The 14,227-nt window shown below is 39.9% G+C and overlaps 1 protein-coding gene across 5 annotated transcripts in view; it reads right to left on the bottom strand.

Moving 5' to 3' along the window:
- Positions 1-14,227, bottom strand: part of WDTC1 (WD and tetratricopeptide repeats 1) — a 67,748-nt gene that overhangs the window by 36,370 nt on the left and 17,151 nt on the right. For all 5 annotated transcript variants that reach the window (XM_040619086.1, XM_040619084.1, XM_040619085.1 and 2 more), the window contains exons 2-3: positions 12,581-12,728; positions 11,076-11,159 (exon numbers count right to left, since the gene is read on the bottom strand). In XM_040619086.1, the coding sequence (XP_040475020.1) occupies positions 11,076-11,159; positions 12,581-12,628 (132 nt within the window). In that variant the 5' untranslated portion in view covers positions 12,629-12,728. The remainder of the gene's footprint in view (positions 1-11,075; positions 11,160-12,580; positions 12,729-14,227) is intronic.

The following is a 14,227-nucleotide window of genomic DNA, read 5'->3' as shown; positions in this document are numbered from 1 at the left end:
ACTTCTAGATTTTTACTCTGAAGGTACATCTCCAGCAATACTAAAATACGTATACGTAAGGTTATTCATTATGGTATTGTTGTAATTGTAACTATTAGAAACAACTCAAAGAGTCCATACATGGGATATTCACTGAGTAAATCTTGGCTCATCTACATAGCTAAGTGAATAGAGTGTGTGTATATATACATATATATAATCTCAAGTCTTGTCTCACTGATTCTTCATCTTCAAAAAATCCTCAAAGTCCAGTCAACCCCTCTATCTTCTCTTTACAAGCTGCCTCATGTCTTTACTTCTCTATTTCCCTAAGAATCCATGACAAAACCCCAACCCTGGATGATATTCTAGCTCTCCTGTATCTTTAACTTTCCTTTTCTCCACTGATTCCTTCCCCTTCGAATTAAACAAGCACAGTTCTTCTAATCTAGAAAAGTACTTCCTTGATGCCAAATCCACATCTAGCTATGGCCTTCCATTTCTCTTCCCCTTCATAGCCAGACTGAAAGAGTAGCCTGTACTCAATACTTTCACTTCCTTACTTCCCATAATTCCTCAACCCACTTCTATCATCTATACCACACACCACAAAAATGGCTCTTGCCAAGGCTACTACTACTGTAGCTTCCTTGCCCTAAATCAATGGACACTTCTTAATCCTTATCTTACTTGGCCCCTGGCAGGATTTGATAGTGCTGACCACTTCCTCCTCAATGAAACTTTCTTCTTCCGGGTTCTGTGGCATCACCATCTCTCTCTGTTTTCCTTCCTACTCCTCTAGTTACTCTTTCTTGGTACCCTTTGCATATTCTTCCTTGTTCATGTGGCCCTTATGTTGGTCTTCTTTATGTCTCTATCCACTCTACACATTCCCCAAAGGCAATTACAATTCTTTCATTGTTCCTCTCTATGCTGTTCACTGCTCCCAAATCAACATCTCCAGTGTGTACCTCTATCTTAAGCTCAGACCCAAGTATTCCAACTACCTATCCAGAAAGCACTAGGTAACACACAACATACAGCTCCAGAAGATCCATATTGAGCTTATCTTTCCCCTCAAAAGTATTCCTTTTCCAGTGCTTCCCTAACTTAGTGAATGATGCTATCATTCACTCTGCCAGTCAAGTCATAAACTTAACCTTCACCCTTGACTCCTCTTTCTCTAACTTTTCACATTAAGTCACCAAGAATTCTGTTTATTCTGTCTCTTAAATGTCTTTCAAATTCACTGATGTCTCTCTACATTACCATTATCTAGGATCAGGTAACCCATCACCTCTTCCTGAATCACTGCTACAGCCCCTTAACTGGTCTGGCTTTTTCTTTTTTCTTCTCTTTCTTATTTTTTAAAGATTGATTTATTTATATTAGAGAGATCGTGCATGTGCATGAGCAGAGGGAGGGACAGAGCGAGAGGAGAAAGAGAATCCCAAGCCCACACTGTGATGGAGCCCGACGTGAGGCTCGATCCCACAGCCCACGATATCATGACCTGAGCAGGAACCAAGAGTCAGATGCTTAACTGACTGAGCCACCTAGGCGCCCCTAGTCTGGCTATATTTAAACCTATGCAATCTTCATTTTGAAGCCAAGATAAATTTTTTTAAAGCTTAATTCTGATCATATATATTGCTCCTATTGTAAAAACCATTCAATGGTTCTCCACTGACCTTAGGATAAAGTCCACAGTCTTCAACATAGTTTACAATGTCTTTTATTAGGACCATTTCACCCACACTCATCTCACCAACCTCATCTGTCATCCTTCTCCCACTTGTATTTTGTGACCACCTGTTCTCCTGAACTGAGTACTCTCTACTCTCTCTACCATCACTCATATGCTGTTCTCCCAACCTAGCACTTTTTTCTCCCATCAATCCCCAGATCTACCTCCTCCTATCCATCTCTCAGGCATCAATGTAGACTACATTTCTTTTAGGAAACTAAGCTGTGATCTCTACAGCCCATCAAGTTTCACTCATTTGTGAAACTTCTCAGAATAATGGGGGACACATGGAGGAGTAGAGATTGGGGCTGGAGAGAGAACAAACATTTGTTGAGTACTGCTCTAAGAATGAAGGAGCGTAAAAGCAGTATAATTTGGTACAAACTCCATGAAAGAGAATTTTGGTTTTTTTTTTAAAGATCTATTTATTTATTTATTTATTTATTTATTTGACAGAGAGAGAGAGAGAGCCAGAGAAAGAGGGAACACAAGCAGGGGGAGTGGAGAGGAAGAAGCAGGCTCCCAGCGGAGGAGCCTGATGTGGGGCTCGATCCCAGAATGCCAAGATCACACCCTGAGCTGAAGGCAGATGCTTAACAACTGAGCCACCCAGGCGCCCCTTTGGGTTTTTTTGTTTGTTTTTGAAGATTTTATTTATTTGACCGAGAGAGTGAGAGAGCACAAGCAGGGGGAACAGTAGAGGGAGAGGGAGAAGCAGGCTCCCTGCTGAGCAGGGAGTCCGATGCAGGGCTCGATCCCAGGACCGCGGGATTGTGATATGAGCCCAAGGCAGACACTTAACCATCTGAGCCACCCAGGAGCCCATGAAAATTAATTTTGATAATAATTATTTAAAAATCACAAAAGCATGTACTCTCTGACCTACTAATTTCACTCATAGGTTTTTATCCTATAGATAGAAACCAGTATGTGCCAATGATATTGCAAAGAATAATGTATGTACAAAAGACTGTAAGTAATCTACATGTCTGCCAACAGGGACAGTTTAAATAAATTACTCTGAAGCCATGAAAGAATTAGAAATTAGAAATATCTTTATGTACTGATATACTAAAATCATAAAATATTTTTTTTTAAAGATTTTATTATTTATTTATTTATTTGACAGAGATAGAGACAGCCAGTGAGAGAGGGAACACAAGCAGGGGGAGTGGGAGAGGAAGAAAGCAGGCTCATAGCAGAAGAGCCTGATGTGGGGCTCGATCCCATAACGCCGGGACCACGCCCTGAGCCGAAGGCAGACCCTTAACCGCTGTGCCACCCAGGCGCCGCCATAAAATATTTTTAAACTCAAAAACTTAAGGTACAAAGCAGTAAATATGTTAAACTAACATTTGTGAAAAAGGGTGAGAATTTTATGCATAAAATTTCTCTGGAATCATACTATAACTGACTAGTTGATTCCAGGGAAACAAATTACATAGCTGGGAAAGAATGGGAAGGAGACGATCTTTTAAACTTTTAAAATTAGAACTATATGAATGTTTATCTAATCAAAAATAATAAAAAAAGAAAGGACCTAACAGTCAGACGCTAGGTTAAAGAAGAAAACGTTTAAGAAGTATCATTCATGTCATCCATCCAAACCTCCAGGTCAAAGAAGAGATGCTAGTGCTAAGTACTGTGCTAAGTACTTTGATTTTTGATTACAGTACAATGAGCAGTTTTAAGATCATGATTTAGTTAAAAAATTTTTAAGTGCCAAGATTTGGGAGTGTTAAGAACAACTTCTTAATATAAAAGAGAGAGGACTGCAACAGACTGATGTACTTCTTGATTCAGATCTTCCTTAGGAAGAAAGAACTAGGAACAAAATTAATTCAGGTAAAGGTGGATGGAAACCAGTCTTAGAAAACAACATTCAGGAAAAATGTATGAAAAATAAAGAAAATTAGCTTTGCAAGGTAGATTTTTCAGAAGCTTACAGAACTGGCAGGATGAATGCAATAGAAAGAATATCCAAGAAATAAAGTTATCAAAGTTAACTTGGATGCTTTTTAAATAGGTGTCTCCGTGGGTATAAATTCTACATATACAGGAAAGGTAACAAATACCAGACTGGCTGAACTCAAAATGCCAAGTAGAAAGTCAAAAAGTAAAAACAGGGCAGGATTATTAAGCTGGAAGGTAGAGAAATGGTATGGGGATAAGATTAGAAAAGCAAACTCTAATACGGGAAATCAAAAAAAGCCAATCAAACCAACAGGTGTTTAGTGAATATCTACTGAATGTTAGCACTATGTCCTAAGAGTTCTCATTAAGTTTCCTTTTGCATTTTTTAAAAGCATACAAAGTAGTAAATTAGGAAATCCAGGAAAAAAATGTTCCCTAGATAATAAAGAATATTATAATCAATAACCACAAAAAGGCAGGAACTTTTACTGTTGATTTTACCTCTTTTATCTCACCTCCAGCCCCAAATAATCACCTCTTCCTAATGCTAGAAATGAAGTGCTGTTAACTAATATAGATTCCATATGTGACAATGGGTAGGAAATAAAACAAGAAAAGGAAATGACAGTGAAGTGTTTTAAAAAGTTAGATGCTTGGGGCGCCTGGGTAGCGCAGTCCTTAAGCGTCTGCCTTTGGCTCAGGGCGTGATCCCGGCGTTATGGGATCGAGCCCCACATCAGGCTCCTCCGCTGGAAGCCTGCTTCTTCCTCTCCCACTCCCCCTGCTTGTGTTCCCTCTCTCGCTGGCTGTCTCTATCTCTGTCGAATAAATAAATAAAATCTTTAAAAAAAAAAAGTTAGATGCCATCAAATCAGCATCTTAGGAAACTAAGAGCTTTCTACAAATAACAACAATAATACTAGCTAATATTTGAGTGCTATACAACATGACTTTTACAATATGCTAAGAACTATACTAAGTAATTTACATAAATTAACTTGTTTATCCCTCCTCACAAACCTAACAAACAGGATATGGATATTATTTTACTGATGAAGAAATGGGTGCTGGAACTTAGACTTATCCAACCAAGGTCATATGACTCATAATGGTATCTTAATTACTATTTGTCAGGGGGGACAGTCACAAAAAGATATCCCCACCAACCTCAAACTACGAAAGAGGGAAGACAGCCTTTTGGGAGTTAAGACTCTAAAATTCAGGGGCGCCTGGGTAGCGCAGTCGTTAAGCGTCTGCCTCCGGCTCAGGGCGTGATCCCGATGTTATGGGATCGAGTCCCACATCCAGCCCCACATCAGGCTCCTCCGCTGGGAGCCTGCTTCTTCCTTTCCCACTCCCCCTACTGTGTTCCCTCTCTCGCTGGCTGTCTCTATGTCACATAAATAAATAAAAAAATCTTAAAAAAAAAAAAAAAGACTCTAAAATTCATGAGGGCTTCAGAGGGGAGGGGGGTGGGGGATTGGGCTAGGCCAGTGATGGGTATTAAGGAGGGCACGTATTGCATGGTGCACTGGGTGTTATACGCAAATAATGAATCATGGAACATTACATCAAAAACTAAGGATATACTGTATGGTGACTAACATAACATAATAAAAAATTATCATTAAAAAATAATTAATTAAAAAATCGAAAAAAAAAAAAAAAAGACTCGTTAAAACTCAGTACTGTTGAACTTTCCCTCCTCCTTGGCTTCCCTGATACCATGTTCTCCCACCTCTATGCCTATTCTTTCTGGTCCCTGTGAATAGAGGAAGAGTAGTAACAGGCAATCTCTAAATGTTGAACCACCTTGGTTCCTGGTCCTGAGCTTGCTTCTCTCACTTCCTACTTTGTCCCCAAGTGACATCCAGTCATCCTATTTCATGGCTCTTAGAGACCAGCTGTTCTCAAACTTCTTAGTCTCAAGACCCCGCTACACTATTAAAAATTACTGAGGATCCCAGGGGTGTCTGTGTGGCTCAGTTGGTTAGGTGTCTGCCTTGGGCTCAGGTCATGATCTCAGGGTCTTTCTCCCTCTCCTCCCTATTCATGCTCTCTTTCGCTATCTCTGTCTCTCTCAAATAAAAAAAAATCTTCAAAAAACAATTACTGAGGATCCCAAAGAGCTTTTGTTTATAGGGGTTATATTTATTGATATTTATACCATATCAGAAATTAAGATGGAAATATTTCATATTATTTTCATTTAAAAATAACAAAAATGGGTGGCTCAGTCAGTTGGGTGTCTGTCTTCAGCTCGGGTCATGATCCCAGAGTCCTGGGATCAAGTCCCCTGTCAGGCTCCCTACTCGGCGAGGAGTTGGCTTCCCTGTCCCTCCCTTAGCTGGTACTTTCTCTCTCTCTCAAATAAATAAAATCGTAAAAAAAAAAAACCAAAATGATAAGTTAACATATTTTAAATGAAAAGTAAATATATTTTCTAAGACAAAAGAATTTAATAAAAAGAGTAGCATTGCTTTACATAATATCTAACTTAATGGAAGGTAACCGGGTTCTCATAACTACTTTTGTATTGTCTGTTGCAATATGTTATTTGGTTCAAGTATTTAATGAAAATACAGCCTCACAAAGATAAGTAGTTGCAAAAGGGAGGAGGATTTTAATAGCCTTTCCAGATAATTATAGACATCCTTCTTCGATACTGCACCAAAACCCCACAAGTAATGGTTTCTTAAGTTACGATGTAGAATCTGAAATCACATAAATGAACTAGTGGTACCCTGGTGTGTTAACACGCACTGGTCGAGACTGTATTATGAACAGGTCTTTTACACGTGTGAGTCTGTTACATCATACAGTGGTCATTTTGAAAACAGCGACTCACTGAATTTAAAGATCTTCAATGTTAACATTCATTATACAACACTGTTGACATATGTTTATATCACCACAGATCTCGTCAAAAAAAGCCTTGTAAGTACTGAGAAGTTACCAATCTCACTGCAGCAGATACAAGTCTTCCTATAGTCTCTCTCTCTCTCTCTTTTCTTGCCTAGAAGTTCAAGTTTTATCCTTGACAAATACTGTCAATTGTTTGTCTTGAAGTGACAACTCAGTTCATTCATTTTTAAGAAAATGTCTGCCAAATACTCATATTTGAATAACCACGGTTTTTGTCTGGTTCTTTCAGATGGTACTTCATGAATAAAGTGGCTGGTGGGGCTTACAACTCAAACAACTGCGCAAGTGCTCCTTCCTCAAGACAACTATCATAGTGCAGTTCGCAGCAGCAGGACTGTATGGGTACTTCCCATCCCATAATACAGAATACTAAAGAGACAGGTACTTAAGGGTTGAGATTTAGAAAACTAGTAACTTTTACTGCCTCACATCAAGGACATTTTAAGTGAAACCTGCCTTTTTTTTTTTGTTACTGTACGTGCATGGCACTAATAAGTCAATGACAATTTGATGCTATTTGCCTCAATCCATGCTAAGGTAACAGTTTTACTCACTTTTTTTTTTGGAAATTTTATTTATTTATTTTTTAAGACTTTATTTATTTGAGAGAGAGAGAGAAAGAGAACACAGGCAGGGGAGGGGCAGAGGGAGAGGCAGACTCCCTCCTGAGCAGGGAGCCCTATGCAGGATTTGATCCCAGGACCCGGAGATCATGACCTGAGCCAAAGGCAGATGCTTAACTGAGCCACCCACGCGCCCCATTTTTTGCAAATTTTAAATGAATTAATTTTTGTTTTGCAAACAATGTCCCGATACTACTATGAGAAGTAGTTTTGACCTCATGGATTCCCTTGAAAAACTCGTGGGGACTCCCAGGGGTCTGCAGACCACACTTCGAAAACTGCTACTACAGACTATCTCTCTGTCAATGACGCTTCAGTTTTTATTCCAGTCTATGCCTCTCTCCTGAGCCCAGACTCACTAGACCCTGTAACAATGAGAGAAGCGTCTTGGCTTTTATCAAAGGCCTGAACTGCTTGAACACTGAATCCCAGCCCCTCCAGCCTTCCCTAGGACTTTGCTCCTTCAATTACTCTGTACTCCTATACCAGCAAACCTTCCCCTGCCATCGATATACAATCACATGCTGGTATTTCTTCCCATTCTTATAAATCTCTCCCTTGATCCCATAGATCCAGCCACTTCTCCAGTTCTCCACTTCCTTTTGTAAATAAATTTTTTTCAAGAGTTGTCTACCCAACTCAGTAAAGCTGAAAACAAAAACAAAAATTACTTTGAAGGAAAGAAGTGAGGGAATAAAAAATATATCATTCTTCCTCCAATTTTCTAAAATGATCCCCATTGGTTAAAGCCAACTCAAAGGCAGGAGGACAGGACAGCTGAAGAAAGGTGAATAGTAGATGCAGAGGGGTGAGAGAAGATACCTTTTATAGTTTACCCCATTTGCTGATTACATCCTATCGCCTCTCATCTGGGGGAAAAGTTTGTAATTAATAAATAAACAGATAAATTTCAATCACCCTCTTTAAAAAAAAGAGAAAAAAAGAAAGCTGTCTACAATACAGTTGTCACTTTTTACCTCCACTTCACTCTCACCAATCTAGCCCTCCAATCTAGCATCTATTCCCACCACTCCAGTAAAACTGCTCCAGTAAAGACTGCAGTCATTGTTCTGTTCTCATCTTTTTTTTTTTTTTTAAGATTTTATTTATTTGTCAGAGAGAGCGAGCAAGCACAAGCAGGGAGAGTGGCAGGCAGAAACAAGCAGAGGGAGAAGCGGGCTCCCCATTGAGCAAGGAGCCCAACACGGGACTCGATCCCAGGACCCTGGGGTCATGACCTGAGCAGAAGGCAGCTGCTTAACCGACTGAGCCACCCAGGGGGTCCCTGTTCTGTCCTCATCTTACTCAAACTTTCAAAAGCACTGAGTAGAAATGACCACTCCTTCTTGCTTAAAAAATATTCTCGTTACATGGCCTTTACACTCTCCTGGTTTTCCTTCCTTTCTATTTCACTGACCACTCTTTCTTGGGTAACAAAAATGTCTTTAGCTTGTAATGAACTTCGAAAAGCTGGAGTGTCTCCACGCTAGGTCTTGGGCCCTAGTCTCTTGGGTGCCACAGCCATTTGAGTCTTTGGATTTCTCCCTCCAGTCCACAGCTCTCTCCTGATTCGTACCATTAACTGCCTACTTGACGTCTCCAAAAAGCTATCCCAACAGGCTTCCAAATTTAACATGTCCAACCCCTGAAACTCTCCCAAACCTATTTTTCACCCAGTCTTCTCTCCATCTGCTCTCACTTCCCTAAGTCTCACAAGTGGCAAAGCTGGGATTTAAACTAGAGTTTTTGTTTCTTGGTTTCTTTCTTTCTTTTTAAACACTGAAATCTGTACATTCCCTCACACTCTGCACTGCTCCACAGGTTAGGGAAGTGAAAACTGAAACACTTCACCTTAATATAATTTCGTGTTTGAGTTTCAAACTTTGGGAAACAAGAGATGGGATCTTGTTTTGTGTTCATTAAAGTTTCCAAGTCTATTTTGGCCCAAGTTATTTAACTAGGAAGAGATGGAAGAGAATATGGGCTGGGCAGAGGCACAGCTAAAAGAAACAGGCCAGCCAGCCAGTGATCGCTGTCTACTCAGCACCCACCAGAGCAGGGTTTCCAACCACGGCGTTGGGGGTTTGGGCTGCTAGTCCTCTGCTGCACGTTCTTTGTTGCACTGTGCATTGTAAGACGGTTAGCAGCATCCCCACCCTCTGTCCACTATATGCCAGTAGTACCCGTCTCATTTGGACAACCGAAATCGCTTCTAGACATTGCTAAATATCCCCTTGGAGGTAAAATCTTCCATGCCCTGTCCCCAACTGCACTAGAGGGAAGTACTTGGAGTTATGTTCTGAAGGAAATATGGAAAGAGACTCCAAAACAATAAAGGATAAATATATGTATTAAAAATTATGTTGTCCAAGAATGTTCAGAAATCTGGGAAAGCAATCGTGATATAGAAGTGTAAAAGAGTTTACCAAACTGGTTAAATGGTATGAACCCCATTTTGTGGGCAAAAAAATTTATATAAGCCTGGAAAAAAAAATGGAAGACTTTAAGAATCATAATTGTCATTTACTGAACTAGCTTTCTATGATCCAGGCACTGTGTTAGTGCTTCACACAAATCTCATCTAATCATCGCAACAATTCTCAGTTACTGCCCTTCTTCACAGATCGGGAAACCAGGTGAACCTGCACAAGGCCATATAGCTGGTGAGGAAACAGGTTTTGACCAAATTTATCCAGCTCTAATACCCATCTCTTAACTAGTATTCTGCTTTATACTGCACAAAGACAGTATACCAAATGTTAACAGTGTTTATCTCTAGAGAATAGATTTTGAAGTAATTTTGCTTTCTTCTTTATATTTTTTCTATTCCATATTTTCTATTATGATAATATTTATTACTTCTATAATTAGACAAATTGTAAGTGAAAGTTGTGAAGACTACTTGGTAACATGGAGAAAAGGATTATTATATGTTAAGATATTAAAGTCAATGTAAAATAGAAATACAAATATGTGAAAATATGCAGGAGATAAAATGAAGTACACAAAATGCTAATAGTAATGCTATTAGGGAGATGGGACTAAGAAGTAAATTTTTACTTATCTTTTTAAGATCATCAGTTATATTTTTAAATGGATAAAAGTTTATAATTAAAAAAAAGCAGTAACAATCATCCGTAATCTCACTACCTCGAGATAACACTGTGAACACTGAATAAATTTCTTTCTAGTCTTTTCCTAAGATCAACATGATCACTTATAAACACTAACTTGAAATTCTAACTCAACCTGCAGATAACACTAAGTTGAATAGGACAGCTAAAAAAAGTTGCATTTAAAACATGATCTGGAGGAAGGAAAGGGACTGGAACTAATGTTATGGAGTGTCTCTGTGTTGGACACAATGAAAAAGCCGAACTTCTAGAGTGAAGGCCTGGCTTTCCATGGACTGGACAGGACAACACTGGACAAGGGGCTTGACCTTTCTAAACCTTTTTTTTTTTTTTTTTTAATACCCATTCCCTATATACCACCCCACAGCATTACTTTGAAGCTAAAATGAGAAAACGTGTGCATGTGTGTATGTACAAACACTATGTAAACTCTAACTTTCTTTGCAAAGGTAAGAATAATTATTGTCCAAGCCAATAGCAAAAACAGTGGTACATATTTCAACAATCTTTTTCCAAGCACAAAGCAAATAATATGATCAAAAAACAATTTCTGCATGACCATGCCAATCACTAACCTTGATTTACCTGCCTATATTTACCTGCCTAATAAAACTGCTGGCAAGGAGAGGTAACCATCAGGTATGGACCTGCAGAGAAAAACTTGTTTATGCCTTGAATAATGCAGAGAGCTCTCTACAGACACAGAATGGAGAGCTGGCCATCTGCATCTAGTGTGCAAACTGGATTTCTTACCTGTAGCTCTGCTTCCAGGCCCAGCCGCCTGATAAAGGGGTCAGTGACATGGTAGCGCCGCTCAAAGCTCAGGGCACCCCGCTCCTGGGGAACAGATACAAACTCACAGTTTCATTAAGTTAATCCATCATGAATTTACTATGTTCCTGTTACGTACCCAGCACTGTGCTGGGCACCACAGGAGCTAAGAAAGGTAACAAGAAATTGGCCTGCAGAAGCCTGCATTATACTTGGGCAAGGATTAGAGAATAATAAAAGAGTATAAAATTAAGCACAAAGTTGTGCTTGTTGGGTTACAAAAAAAAAAGAAGAAGAAAGAAAAGAAAAAATGAAAAAATTGGAAACAACAAATAGGGAGTTTCCATTGTTAGGCTGGAAAGGGTGAGCATCATCTTTAGGACACATACTGTGGGGGACAGTCATAGGAAAAAAAATAATTTGCATGGTCCCTCCAACTCTGATTCTGTGCCTCTAGGAAATGGTCCTTGCCCTTGAAGGCCATCCAGTCTAATGAAATTACAAAAAACCCCACAAATGGACAAAGCCCCAAAAGGATTCAGGGATGCAGGGAAAATATATGAAACACAGACTGATGTGCACCGAGTACACGGCTCATGCAGAAACACACACTCAACGCTTTCCGATGATGATCACAGCTTATGCTGCACGCCACTTAATTTTTAAAAGATTTTTAATTAAAAAAATTTTTAACACTTAATCTTCTCAAAGAACTTCCTCGTGTTCTTTCAGATTTCATTCTCTATGACCAGCCCAAAGGCAGACATTTTCATCATTTAACAACAGAAAACACAGGGAAGTAAAATGACTCAAGTCTTACGGGTAATTAGGGCAGTGGTTGAGATTGTGCTCCCGACCCCAGCTTGGGGTTCTTACTACAGAATCACATTATGTCTTGATGGAAACTCTTCCATTAAATCCCTTTACTGCAGGTTTCCCTGACAAAGCCTGAGATACCTTGATAGATGAACTTGACTGCCTAGTCATGCATTCATCTTACAGAATGTACAAACTACGGAGGTCAGGTGCAGGAGACCCTTACTTAAAGAAAAGAAGAAAGAGTCTAAGCTCAACTGGGACTAAGACTCTTCCAGGTTCAGTTACATGCACAACTGAGCAGCTGGAGCGACACGAAGATCCCGTATTTTCTCCTGCTTCGGCACCCCCCCCCCATACACCTACATATGCAGAGACAGTGGTGTGTGCGCAAGCACAACACACCGACGGCTCCCTTCCCTCACCAGCTTCCATTAATTTCAGCAGTCCAGGTACAAAGCACTGGGAAGGAGGAGTCTCCATGAATTCCATGTTCCTGGGCAAAAGAAGATGGGAGTCAAGAGACCTTGATTCTAGTCCTGGGTCTGCCATTAGGTAGCTGTGTGACTTCAGGCAAGTCGCCGACTTCAGGCCTCAGTTTCTTCAGCTGTAAAATGAATCTTGAGGAAGAAAGGACCTCATGCTCTTGTTCAAAGGTCTAAGGTGCTTACCTTGATCTGCCTACGGATGAGGTCTCTAGTTATGTTGACTTTTGCCATCTTCTTTTAATGTATTCAACAGCAGGAAGCTATAGAAGGATCTTCAGGACCCTTGAGCATTCCAGCCAAGCCCAGGTCCACAAGACACACATTTAATTACCTGGGGGGAAAAAACCATCAAACCTTGAGGGATGCAATAAGGTGGCTTCAGAGCCCTGGTTCTACCCCTAAAACAGTCCACCAGCCTTCCTAGTGAACTGGCTATTGCCTGTTATTTATGACACAGTGGGCTGGCTGCATAGTGTTGAAGAACGTTTGGAAGGTGAAAGGGTGGGAGGGGGGAGACAATGACCCAGAGCCACAGGAAGTATTGGAACAAACAATGAAGGAGTTATGTATGCTTCACCAGAAAATGGAGGGGTGGACAGGAGTATGAAGGAAGATGGGAGCATATCCTGAAAATAAGAACAAGGCATGTAGCAAGAAAGATGTCAGGTTTCACTTGCTTAGTATGCATCTGTAGCAACCAGTCTTTTAATTATACTTTTAATCCCTGACCCTCATCTTGGCTCTCCCCAAAACCAAATCGGTATCACAGACAGTACTCAACCCTCTAATAGATTCACAGAATCAAAGTGTGGACAGGAAATGTAAAGGTGATCATGTCTAAGAGCCAATCTGATAAAGAATTCCCTCTTCAATATCCTGGTAGACAGGCTTTCAGTCTCACCTCTTTAAGCAACTTATTCCTTTGTTATAAACTCTGATGGTTAGAAAAACCTACTAATGTAATTTATGATAACTTACCATAAGAAAATGCAAACTACAAGAAACACAAGAGTTCTATATCCAAGCATATTCATCACAGACTCTGTTTTTATTTTAAGTAGGTTCCACACCCAATGTGGGGCTCAAACTCAGGACCCTGAGATCAAGAGTCGCATGTTCTACCAACCAGGTACCTCCATCACAGATTTTGTAAAAACAAAAAAAATTAAAAGTACCAAAATTTCCAATGATAGAGAAATGGCCAATGTATAGCCATATGATATTAAGCAGCATTAGAAATGCTACTTATGAGGGAAAAATGCTTACATCACACCAAATGTTTATATGATAACATGATGCTTTTTCAATAAATACTGTTATCAAAGCTATGTTTAAAAAAGGAAATATAAACAGGGCACCCGGGTGGCTCAGTTGGTTAAGCGTCTGCCTTTGGCTCAGGTCATGATCCCAGGGTCCTGGGATGGAGCCTCGCATCAGGCTCCCTGCTCAGCGGGGAGCCTGCTTCTTCCTCTCCACCGCTTGTGTTCTCTTGCATTCTCTCTCTCACAAATAATAAATAAAAATAAAATCTTTAAAAAAATAAATAAAAAAGGAAATATAAGGATAGCCATCTTTGAATAGCAGCGTGATTTCTTTCCTTCTGCTTTGTGGTATTTTCAATTTTTTTCTGCAAAAGCACATTAATACTGCGATCAGAAAAAAAAGAAATGCTAGAGGAAAAAAAACCACTAGGCTTTGTAAGAAAGGTCTGCCCCTGTTATTTCCAACTTTTGGTCCTGGTTCCACCACTGAAGCCACACAGGAAGTTTAGTCTTCCGTCCCCATTATGTCCCTTTGTGCTGTGATGATGGCTTTCAGGGCCCACCAAGC

The sequence above is a fragment of the Ursus maritimus genome, unplaced genomic scaffold, assembly GCF_017311325.1.
Source record: "Ursus maritimus isolate PB19 unplaced genomic scaffold, ASM1731132v1 scaffold_32, whole genome shotgun sequence".
In the NCBI taxonomy this organism is placed as follows: domain Eukaryota; kingdom Metazoa; phylum Chordata; class Mammalia; order Carnivora; family Ursidae; genus Ursus; species Ursus maritimus.
Note: the sequence above shows the minus strand (reverse complement) of the source record. Positions and strands in the feature narration are given on the sequence as shown.